Source organism: Desmodus rotundus, chromosome 1, assembly GCF_022682495.2.
Source record: "Desmodus rotundus isolate HL8 chromosome 1, HLdesRot8A.1, whole genome shotgun sequence".
Taxonomy (NCBI): domain Eukaryota; kingdom Metazoa; phylum Chordata; class Mammalia; order Chiroptera; family Phyllostomidae; genus Desmodus; species Desmodus rotundus.
In genome coordinates this window covers 106,665,091-106,677,953 of record NC_071387.1, presented here as the reverse complement: position 1 = coordinate 106,677,953, position 12,863 = coordinate 106,665,091, and the positions used below count along the sequence as shown (strand labels likewise).

At 35.1% G+C, this 12,863-nt stretch overlaps 1 protein-coding gene across 1 annotated transcript in view; it reads right to left on the bottom strand.

Annotated features, from left to right (window-relative positions):
• ATF7IP2 (activating transcription factor 7 interacting protein 2) overlaps nt 1–12,863 on the bottom strand; it is a 96,210-nt gene that overhangs the window by 35,340 nt on the left and 48,007 nt on the right. The window contains exons 2-5 of the mRNA XM_053922020.1: nt 10,360–11,198; nt 9,071–9,195; nt 5,267–5,401; nt 4,172–4,270 (exon numbers count right to left, since the gene is read on the bottom strand). Of these exons, the coding sequence (XP_053777995.1) occupies nt 4,172–4,270; nt 5,267–5,401; nt 9,071–9,195; nt 10,360–11,188 (1,188 nt within the window). The 5' untranslated portion in view covers nt 11,189–11,198. The remainder of the gene's footprint in view (nt 1–4,171; nt 4,271–5,266; nt 5,402–9,070; nt 9,196–10,359; nt 11,199–12,863) is intronic.

Here is a 12,863-nt window from a genome sequence, read left to right as displayed (position 1 = left end):
GAATTATGGGGAGAAAAAAGAATGGGACAACTGTAATAGCATAATCAATAAAATATACTTAAAAATAAAATAAAACATTAAAAAATAAATAAAGGGAAAAAAGATGCAATAACTGACTAGTCAGGGGCACTGACCTCTTTTCCTTCAGGTTGACAAAAAAATGACAACAGTCCACACAAAATGGCCATCTGGTGTGAATGAATCAAAATTATAGCATTTTTTGCCAGGTAAAAACTGGTTTTTTTGGTGTGTTGCAAAATGACTAGTCTATGTATGCCATGAGGTGAAAAAGGTTGAAAATCACTGATCTAAGTATTTAGACACATTTTATTCCTATTGAACTAAGTTTTAAGAATAAACACTAGAATTTAACAAAGAAACTTTTAAACTTTTGTTCACTTTTAATAATGAGTGAAGACCGTACATAAAGAAAATTTCAACTTGCTCTTCTAGTCAATAAGTTTTGTTCAAAACTTGGAGCCGAAACTTTTAGCACATGCTTTGGTTGAGAACTTGCAGTGTTTAAAATATGTATATATTACCCAATACAAAAGGATCAATTGATTGCCCAACTCATGGGCTTTTCTGATGGGTAACATGAACAAAAATGCAGATACACAAAGGCAGAATTCTGAAACACTGATTACATGTGCAGATTTTATATGTAGAAATAGGTTCAGACAATGGAAAGTAACTGCAAAAAGCACTGGTATTCTATTAATTCCAGGACAACATGGAACAGACTCACTTGACCCTACTCCTCCCTGTAAAGCACAACTAAATGCCTTAGAAATAATTAAATGGATAATGATAAAATGCCTCTGAAAAGTGGAAAGAAAAGGGTAGACTGCCTAGGGACCTCAAGATTGAGGAATAACAACACAGAATTACCTGAGTTTTCTTTTTATTATCTATATATCCTGCAATATGTGCCAGAAAGGCCAGGGACCTGTCCTACTCCCTAAACCCAGAGCAGTGTTGGCTAGACTCCCGCTGCATACTTGCAGAATCAGCAGCCAGATTCACAGCAGCAGTAGTGTCAGCTGGGTTCCTACCTGACACATGCAGTAGCAGAGGCTCTAATTGGCGGCAGTAGCAATGTTATCAAAAGCTAGCCAGGAACCAATCCCCAGAACTTCACACCTGGAAGAGCAGTGGCTAAATCCACAGCAATGTCTGTAGGGCCATTTTCCCATACTTGGAATAACAGTGGGCATGGACTACCGAGGCATCGGCAGTGTCCCTGCTCCACACCTGGGACAGCTGCAGGCCTAATCTACTGTCGTGGCAGCAACCATAGGCCAACACTTCCTAAACTTCCTATCCAACATCACCGGGGAACGCAGGCAGGACTTGCAGGGATTGTACAGGAGAGCCAGTGGAGCCAGCAGAATAAAGCCAATCAGAATAGCACTGCAAGGATTTAGAAAAGTAAACTGTCATTAAACTATAACTCACATAAGGAGTCCAGGACGTACACTCTAAATCTAAACAGGATAACAGCGTGCTGAAAGAGAGTCAAATGCCTAATCTCTTCAAAGAGCTCTCTGTGTAACTGAATGCTCTGACCTTTCGATTTTTCTAAGGCACTAGGCAAAAGTTTGTCCTCATACACCACTGGCTTTCTCTCCAGATCATGTTTTAGGGTCTTCTGCAGTCTGAATAAGCTCAGAATTTTCCAAATCAAGTCCTCCTGGATCATTTTGGTTAAACAGTTCATCCTTCAATTTACTTCTTCCCTCTCAAATTTTACTATAAGCAGCAAGAAACCAAGCCAAACCTTCCATACTTTGCTCAAAAATGTGTTAGCTTAATAAAAATCAAAGTTCATCACTTGTAAGTCCTGTTTCCGTATCACTGTAGGACAATTCAGCTATGCTTCCTGCCACTATGTAGCAAGAATCCCCTTTCCCCATTTCCTTTTGAGTCCTTACCAACTGTGCTTTTAAAAGTCCATATTTTACCAAGTCTTTTTATGAAGATTTAGATATTCTCTTTGACTATATAGGTTTTCTCTAATGTGCTCCTCATTTCCTTTCTGAGCTCTCACTTGCAGTGTTGAACATCTAACATTCTACTAAGAGTCTGCTCAAGGAAATCCAGAATTTTCAAAAATCATTCTCCTCAATATTGTTCCAGCCTCAACCCATCACCCCATTCCAAATCCACTTCCACATTTTTAACTATTTGTTATGGCAGCATCCCACATGTCCTGCTACCACATTCTGTATCAGTTTCCTGAGGCCACTGTAACAAATTATCACATACTGCGTAGTTTAAAACAGAAATGTATTCCATCATAGTTCTGGAGGCTGGACATTTGAAATCTGTTTCACTAAGCCAAGATCAAGTTGTTTGTAGGGCTGCATCCCTTCTGGAGACTTCAGGGGAGAACCTGTTTCTTTTTCCCAGGTTCTAGAAGCTGCCAGCATTCTCTGACACACAGTCCCTTCCTCCATTTTCAATGCAACCATTCCAACCTCTGCTTCCATTGTCCCATCTCTTTCTTTTGCTGTGACCTTGACTCCTGTTTATAAGTACTCTTATGAATACCAAGCCCCCAGAATAATCTCCCCACCTATAAGGTCCTTTTATCATGTAAAGTATGATACTCACACATTCTGAGGATTAGGTCATGGACATCTTTTCATGGCCTTTATTCACCACTCTCAATCACCTTGGCACAATTAACTCGAAAGTGACATTTACAGAACATTACACCTAGCATTCTTTTCAAGTATACATGAAACATTCACCAAACAAAACTGTACCTTGGACTACAAAAATAAGCAACAATTAACTTTCAAGTTTGAAATTTTACATAGTATGTTCTCAGACCAAAATGAAATTGGGTATACCTAGAGAAGCACCAAATGTTTGGAAACTAAACACACACTTCAAAATAGTCAAAGAACGTGAGTCAAAGAACAATACCATGAGGGAAATCAGAAATTATTTGAACTGATAGAAAACAAAAATACAATTTATCAAATATATCATCTTCTGCACTGAGAAGGTGCTAAGATACAAGAAAAAGCAGTGCTTAGAAGGAAATTTATAGCTTTAAATATTTTCCGGTAAAAAATTAATGCTCTTTCTCTCTTAAGAAGCTGGAAAAAGAAAAAAATTATATCCAATGTAAGAGAAAGATACTAATAAAAAATAGAAAAGATACAAGTGGTAGAGAGTTAATAAGATCTTAAAATTCCAAGCAAGACTGATTAAGGGAAAAACAGCTTATAAGTATCAGAAATGAAATAGAGTATATCACTACAGACCTACAAATATTAAAGACAAGGGAATTTAATTTTATCAAGTTTTATGCTAAAATATTCAACAACTTAGATAAAATGAACAAATTCCTTCCAAAAAATAGCTTACAAAACTGATACAAAATGAAATTTAAAAAATCTGAATTGCCTTACACCTATTCATTGAATTTTGAAGAGAAAGTTTTCCTATAAAGAAAGCTCAGAGGTGGATAGTATCAAACATTTAAGGAAGTAATAAAAATCTTACACACTTTCAAAAAACAGGGGAAGGAATACTTCTCAATTCATTTATTGAGGACAGCATAAATATGATACCAAAATGAATAAGGACACTACAAGAAAAAATAAATCCAGTGAATATATACTGAAGATTACATTTGAACTTTATATAAAAATATAAACAGACACTAAACTCTACTTAATGACACCTATGTTAACATGTTTTATGTGTACATTGCAAAAGTGTATTTTGATACAAAATATATTTGTACTTAATGTATCATATATAAAGATGGCTTAACGGATGACTAGATTGACAGATAATGAGAAAAATAAATATATTAAAATAGCAAAGATAGAATTTAGGTGCTGAGTATACAAGGGTTCACTGTAAAATTATTTCAACTTTGCTGTATATGTATCACCATGATAAAATGGGGGGGGGCAGCCTAGGCAATCAGAAATCCCCTCTCTACTTACTTTATTAAAGTAATACATGTGGCATTTACTTTTGGTTACCTAAGGGTATCTTCCCCAGAGATAAAGTTACAGGAACATTCCAAGTATCAATTTATTATCTTTTAATACCTCTGAGTTTGGAAACACATTCATTCCTTATAATCCAACAACTATAATGTGGGCCAAAAAAGTTAGTAAAACTCCTATGTGCTTATACTAACCTTACTGTCTGTATTACTGGGTGACATGTTTGGATCCAAACAATTCCTTTCAGATAACAATACTTTTTTCATGCGCCTTTGAAGTTTTGCTACTCTTGCCTAGAAGAGAAAAACAAGTAAATATGTAACCAGAGTACTAAAAATATAGAGAGATGGAGAGAAAACTAATTTCCAAAGCAGTTTTGAGAGACTTGAGCATACACCCAAATAAATCAGAAATTCTTACATAAGCCAAAGAGCTAAATCCTACTGATGAGTGGATAAAGATGTGGTATATATACAGTGGAATACTATCAGCCATTAAAAAAGACAAAATACTGTTATTTGTGACAACATGGATGAACCTTCAGGGTGTCAAAGCTAAGTGAAATATGTCAGACAGAAAATGCCAAAATTGTATTAATTTCACGCAGACAAAAACCAAACAAAACAAAAACAAACTCTTAGCTAGGGGCAACAGATTAGTGGTTACGAGAAGGGAAGGGTGGGTCAGAGGAGGGTAAAATGGGTAAATGGGTGCAAAGTATGGAGATGGATAGAAACTAGACTTTTGACGGTAAGTGAACTAAAACATATACAGATACTGAATTACAATGCTGTACATCTGAAACTTTATATAATGTTATAAACCAATGTTAACTCAATAAAAAAAATCATGTTTGATGCTAGTATGACATTCTAGAATGGAAAATAAAAACACAAAACTTCTAAATGGTCCATAATAAAATTAATGTTGGTAGAAACACCAATCAGCAAATAACCCTAAAACACATACACACACACACACAAACCCCCCCAGCCCTTGAAACTGCTTGTATATGCTCTAATACAGAATATATTTTGAATTAAAAGAAACTACCTGTGTATTAAGCCTGTCAATTGACACAGAATAGCTGACATTTCTAAAAGTATTTGTCAAGGGCCAATATTGCTGTGATATAATCAATTCTTTACCTATAGAAATCTGGTAAATCAGGCTTGTGGCCAGGGATATTTGGGTCTGCTTTATTGTTTTCCTTTCCTAACATATAAAATATCACCAAATTTTACTTTTTAAAAGGACTCACGTGAAATCAAATGAAATTAGAAACTTACGATGAGTTCATCAGCTATTGCTTCATGTTTATTCCTGCACTGTATCTTCCCAATGCGTTCGGTCAATTCTCTCAGTTTGTTATCAAATAGTTTGTAATTTATACTATAGATCTCCTGTTGAATCAAATGTCTGACCTAGAATTTTAAAATAAAAACCAAAACACCCCACGTTTCAAATTTAAAAGCAATTTTATTCTCTACTGCTTAAAAAATAGTTTTGCTCTCTTCTGGATTTTCTGTAACCAATATACTTATATATTTATATTTATATTATTACACCAGTAAGTTTTATAAAACTTGAATATCAAATTCAGCAAAACACACCTAATAAATTTACTCTCCTAGAGCATATTTTAGTTTCCTATAGTTTCAGTTGAATTCCACAACACATATTAAAGGGCAATAAAAGCCTATATCCCATTTATATTTTTTAATGACCATAACTTTAACCTACTGTTCCATTGAAATGAACTCCACTTATCTGAAAAACAACCCAATGAAAATGGTTAATTGGTCCCTAGTAGAGATCTAGCAAATCATGAAAGTTTGACCTTTGACTCTGCCATTATCAGTTATATGACCTTTGGGTAGTCACAACATCTCTGAGCTTCATTTTCCTTGTTCACAAATGGGTAGGTGATACAATATTGAACAAGAGATGCTCATAGGATTTTTATAAGAACATGCGGAAGAGCTCCAAAAGATAAAAAACACAGAATTGATATGAAAGGAACTAAACATACAAGATAATCTTTATAAATGCAGTTTTATAGAGGGTGACTTATTGTTAAAATTGCAGGGACAATTATGTGGTGTTATGTTATCTGGCATAATGCATGCCATTCTAAGAGATCGTGATAGCTGTAACATGAAATACTGATGCATTTCATTATCCGGGTGTTTTTTAGAAAACAGACTGGCCTATTTTCAAGAAGCATATTTAATCTCAGTGCCCAATGATATGAACAGCTCTGATTAGAGATACATTCAGAAACATCTACTGTAGTTATTTGGTCAATGTGTATGGTTTTGTAAGCAACTTTTGTAACAGAGAAGGTAGTCTATCATAACAAAATCTGTCATAATACATTTAAAGTATTTAATAGCTATATTTACAACTTTATCCTATTACTTGCTTCTTGGTGCTCAAAACTGAAACACAAAGTTTCCACCTTAAACTCTTTTATACTGATATCACCTAGATGATTTAGTCACATATTCGGCAATTTTGATTATTCTCAAGGATTTTCCTTCTCATTTTCAATTGCTCTTGCTCTTCGACACTATTTCTACTTGATTTCTTCTGTAATGCTTCATTAACATTTCTTCAACAGTTTCTCAACATTAGACATGATTGTCATTACTTTCACAACTCTTAAATACTTGATTAAATTAGTAAGTGCTTAAAATATGTTATGTAAATAAATACTTAAAACACATACTATTTTCACTGACAGCCATTGTCTGTCACCCATGTGTGGTTTTTAAGGATTATCACATGCTTGCAGGTTCACTAGCTGGGGTCAGTATGTGAAGTTCATACACAGATGAACCTTGGAGAAAGATCTGTTTTGAATATGCTAATACTGTTTTGATGACAAGCAAAAGCCACATAGTGTTTGTCAAACTTCCCTGGTGAGGAAGAACCACATGGATACTTGTTATAATCACAAATTCCTAGGCCCTCTCCTGTATTCACCAAACAGATTTTCCTAGAAAGGGGACTGAAAAATTATATAATTGACAAGTACCACTTGTTTCTTATCAGTTAGGTTTGACAAAAGAGCAGCCTAAAACAACAGTCTTCAACTATTTCTTGAGTGAGCCCAAGAAACCACAATTTAAACAAGTACTCCTGGTAATTCACATTGAGGCAGACTCTGATAACTTGATTATTTTGGATTGAATGCCACCAAGGGGTAACTATTCTTGCTTAGGTTGACATTTGTTCTCATTTAGTGGTGGTGTTCCTCATACAGAAGGCAGACAGAAGGATAACCTCCACCAAATACCTCCTGAATGTCTTCTACCAATAGTAATATGTCCAAATTATAAAATCGGATGGAAGTCCTAGGTCCAATTTGGAGATGACAAAGTGGCCTAAAGAATGGACTAAGACTGGCAATTATATATCCCCAATATGCCTCAACTTTCTAAGATGGTGGGAAGAGTAACAAACTTGGGTATTAGAATAAAAACCCCTCTACTTCAGTAATTTAATCGGAACCAACTAGGCAAAGATTCTTAAGAAATCTCAAAAGAAGAGTCACCAGCTCCAGGACTCTCTCAGTAGGGAAGAACAATGTCAGAATGGGAGACCCTATTCTACTGGGATTCAATAAAGAAAAAAACATGAAGTTTATGTAATTTAGATGCAGTTTAGAAAGTTTACTGTTTGGACAGGAATCAAAACATCAAATGAGGGTAGGCTAGCCTAGTAATTTAGAGATAGGTAGAAAGATAGGAATTAGCTAAAACTCAAGTTGTCTCTGGAGATTGTGCAAGAAACTTCCAAGTAGGGGATGGATGGAGGTAGAGTGCGAAGATAAATTACATTCCTTAAACATCACTGGGAAGGACTATTTTCTGTGTCAACTTGGACCAAGTATTTTGTGAGGCAGATAACAGTGAATGAAAACCCTCATTTTTCCATGCCATTGAAGTGAACACTTTCAAGGATTACTTTGTATTTATGTGTCCATATTTCTGAATTCAGTCACCAATCACTGGGAATAAGCCACAGTGATAATCACCAACCTTTTGCTTAAACTACATCCAATGCTTACCATAATTATGCTACCTCTTCCCTGTAAACAACAGAATATTTACATATTTTTTATTAGTGTCTCTTTTGGTCTTCCTGGAAGAGAGTAGGAAGTAGAAAGGGAAAACTGTTGACTCATCTGTTAAGCTGGTTCTGTATGAGTATTTCAAAAGACTTTCCAGGTATTATGCGAATACATATTTTCACAACATATAACTATGTAATTGTAATGGTCTGTTTTAAAAAACAGTAGTGCTTTCGTTTCTCATTAAGTTAACAGGATAGTTTGAATTGGGACCTTTTTTTGTTCCATTACAGCCATCAAGGCATTAATTTACTACCTAATGACTTTTAGTTGTGGCATTCTAGTGGTAAATACGCACAGTAAAATAGGAAAACATGGTGATTAAAACAGGACCTACTAAAATTGAATCTCATTACACTTAAACTCAGAATTGATCAGACATGTATGGAAATTCTAATACAATGAGATGATATGGGGCAAGAATGAAAAGCAAAAGATGCATTTAATGATACTAGAAAGCAAAATGTCAGCTAATAACAGCATATCTGTGTAAACTTGGAAATTAGGGCACGCAAACCTGAATATAACAGGACTTTGCAATGAACTTTTGGTTTGTCTTGAGTCTAGGAAATTGTGATCAATTGTGATAATGTCTACAAACAGCTATAGATGCAGACCAAAGAACACCATCACCAGTACAAAATAGATTTTTCAGCAAAGCTCAAGGTCATGCAGTATCTGACTCAAAAAGAGATTTAAGCCCCTTCTCTTTCTACCACAGCACTCTACCTTGGTTACTCTACATTGGATCATTCTCAAGAAACTAGCAATATTTTGGAAATGTAAGTAATTTTCTTCCCCTAATAACTCCATCTGCTAATTCAGTTTTAATATACCAGTTTTGCATCAAGTGAAAGTCATCTGTACTAAGTCATTATGGAGATTAATTAAATTTTACCATCTTTAATCAAATGTAAAAGTTTCTGACGCAAATATTTAAGTACCAATATTTTACCTGTTCCACCAATGCTGTTTGCTTTTCCAGACCTACACAAATATTTTCATTAATTTGCTCTGAAGTTTTCATGCGCTTAACATTTTCTTTGTTTTCTGAAAACATCCTCTTCTTTTGATTATGGCCTTGGGGAGATGGAGAGATCAGAGATAAAAATATTCCTTCTAATGAAGGAAACAGGGAAATTTTCTAATTTAGGAACCCTCTAAGAAAATGAAAAAACTAACATGTGATTATGGCAGCAGTTTTTAGAAAATGCAATTGTATAAAAAATTGTGACGATCTTTTTTTTTTAATGAATATCCTAGGTAGGGTTCTGGTCTCAGATACACGTTCCCTCCAACCTTATTTAATACACATGTAACATCTACTTAACACTGACAAAAACCAAATAAATTGTATCATTTAATCCTCAATATATTTATAGTTACTTAAGTGGTCACAATATTTTTATAAACAGTTACTTAGGCAGTCCTACATATTTTAACAGGTGATCCTATTTTTAAGCAATTTTAAATTCATCTTGTTCAATGATCATTCTGTATCCTAGACAAAAACACAAGATTTATCCTAAAAAGTCATTTTTTTCTTATATTTCATTAAATTACAAAAACACCCTACTTCTAATGAAATATACTTTAGGTATTTTAATGATTTCATAACCCTAAAGCTTCACTGGTTAATTATTTGATGTGTTTCACTCTACACACACACGTATGTACATGTGTATATATTCTCACTATATATCAGGACAAACTTGGCATGTGATTTACAGGTCAATTCTATGAAAAATAAAATGGGTTCACCAACAATTAAAAAAAAACCCACACTCTCTTTCAACTAACCTATTAATCTAATAAATAAAACTTCAAAATAAAAAAGGATATAGGTGCCAAACAAATGCCATGAACTACCTTTTGATTTTTTTGCACTCTCATGGAAAAGTGACTGATTTCTTCTTTGACAGAATTTACTTCCCTTTGGACATAGAAGATACCATTTCCCCACCCCACCAAGAATGGTTCAGAAATAAGATACTCAAATAATTATCGTCATTGTCTACTTTTTTCCCTATATAGGGTGGAGAAAAAGTACATTTACAGTTGTGAGTATGCAAAACACAGTTTACTCCTGTACAATTATTGATTGTTGTATTATTTCCTATGGGAAAAACTATAAACCTACTTTTTCCCCTCCCTGAATGCACTGTTTCTACATTTGAGACTATAAAATCCCCCCAAAGAGTGATTACTTTGATTTGCACAAAAGGTGTACAAGTATACACTTACTGTTACTCCTATCTGTGTCAAGTGACGACAGCCATGTTGAGTCTGTATTTTCACAATCTGAAATGCTGGAATGACAGGCTCTACAGGATTCTTCACCTTTCAAACTGTCAGCAGCACAGTTACTAGAAATGATTGAATTCACCACCATAGGTGTTTTATCAACAGGGACAAAATGGGTTTCTGAACTTAAAGTCAAAATGTCTTTTTGCCTTTGATAATGTGTTTCTAATTGGGAAACCATCTTATCAATTCTCTTATCATCCAAGGTATTGATTACTGTGGACTCTGGCATTTGAACTATACCACTCAATACACTGTGTGGATCACTAATGGATTTCAGATTATAATCCACTTTGTGTTGTTCAAAAAAGGATCTTGTTACATTTGCCTGATATTCAAAATGGTTTTCAGAAGTGTTTTGTGAGTCTTTTGCATTTTGTGTAGACAGTTTCCTGGAAGATTCTATTGGTTTACTTGGCTTTTGGTAAAGGCATAAAACTTGTTCTTCAATGTACTGCAATCTTGTTTCCAAACCAAATTCTAGTGGTTTTATTACATTCAGAGAAACAACATTACTTTTTTGTGAGCATATTGAATTTTTGGTAGAGCCCAATAAGGGAGCATCATTTTCAGAATGTCTACACTTGTTATTTATGACACCAATACTTGAATTCTGATTATCACTTGACACATTATTCCCAATTGCTGCTGTTTTCAGTGCTTCAACATTCTTTGACTTATTGAGGATCTCTATTTGCTTCCGGCAACTGGCAGGCATTGTTTTTTTTGCTTTTAATATCTTCCGTTTACTTCTATCTGGACTTGCCATCTTTCATATCCTAGAATTTAAGATAGCATATTTAAATGCATTTCTCCAGAAGACTAAAGCTAACATTTATTTATAATATTAAAACAATGTTGACTTAAAATAGAATAAAATACGTAGGAATAAATTTAACCAAAACCTGTACTTGGAAAATTATAGAAAGAAAAAATTACACCAAAGAAAGAAATCGAAGAAGATACAAATAAGTGGAAGCATATACAACGTTCATGGATAGGAAGAATTGACATCATTAAAATGTCCAGAGTACCCAGAGATCTACATACTCAGTGCAAATTCTATCAAAATACCAATGACACATTTCACAGAAACGGAACAAATATTGCTAAAATTTATATGGAACTACAAAAGACCCTGAGTACCAATAGCGATCTTGAGAAAGGAGAACAAAGTTGGAGGAATCATGCTATCTAATATCAAACTATACTATAAGCTACAGTAATCAAAACAACAGGATACTGACATAAAAACAACAAAGTTCCAGCCAAGATGGAGGCATCAGCAGAAACACTTCGCTTCCGTGCACAACCAAAAGAAGGATAACCAATTTAAAAACAATAAACAGCCCTGGCAGATGTAGCTCAGTGGACTGACCACAGGCCTGTGAACCAAAGGGTTGCCAGTTCAATTCCCAGTCGGGAACGTACCTAGCTTGCAGGCCAGGTCCCCAGTGGGGGGCATGCAAGAAGCAACCACACACTGATATTTCTCTCCCTCCCTTTTCCTCTCTCTAAAAATAAATAAATAAAATCTTTAAAAAAAAAACAATAAGAAACCACAACTGACAGAAATCAAACTACATGGAACTCCAACAACCAAGGAGTTAAATAAACATTCATCCAGACTGGTAGGAGGGGTGGAGATGGTAGCGGGAAGGAGAGGATCCCCGATAAGGCAGTGGACCACGTGTGCTAGGTAGGGCTGGCTGACTGGGAAACTAAAGACTCAAAACCTCTAACTGTAGAATACTGTGAGGGTTGTGAAGGCGGGAGAAACTCCCAGTCTCAACACGAGAGTTTGTTGGAAAGTGGGGCTAGAGTGGAGCGAGCCAGCAGCATTGTTTCCTCTCTGATGCCTCCCCCACAGACAGTGCCACAATGCAGCAAAGAGAGTTGCCCCACCCTGGTGAATATCTAAGACTCTGCCTCCTTAAAACATAACAGGTGTGCAGAGACAAAGAAATATCACCTAAATGAAAGAACAGGTCAAAACTCCAGAAAAACAACTAAGTGACAAGGAGATAGCTAACCTATCTGATACAGAATTCAAAACACTAGTAATCAGGATACTCACAGAATTAATTGAGCTCAGTCACAAAATGAAGGAAGAAATGAAGGCTACACAAAGGAAATAAAGGAAAATATACAAGAAACCAAGAGTGAAGGGAAGGAAACTGAGACTCAAATTAATGATTTAGAACAAAAGGAAGAAATAAACATCCAACTGAAACAGAATGAAGGAATAAGAATTCAAAAAAAATGAGGAGAGGATGAGCAACCTCTGGGACAACTTTGAATGTTCCATCATCCAAATCATAGGGGTGCCAGAAGGAAAAGAGGAAGAGCAAGAAATTGAAAACTTATTTGAAAAAATAATAAAGGAGAACTTCCCCAATCTGGCAAATGAAGTAGACTTCCAGGAAGTCCAGGAAGCTCAGAGA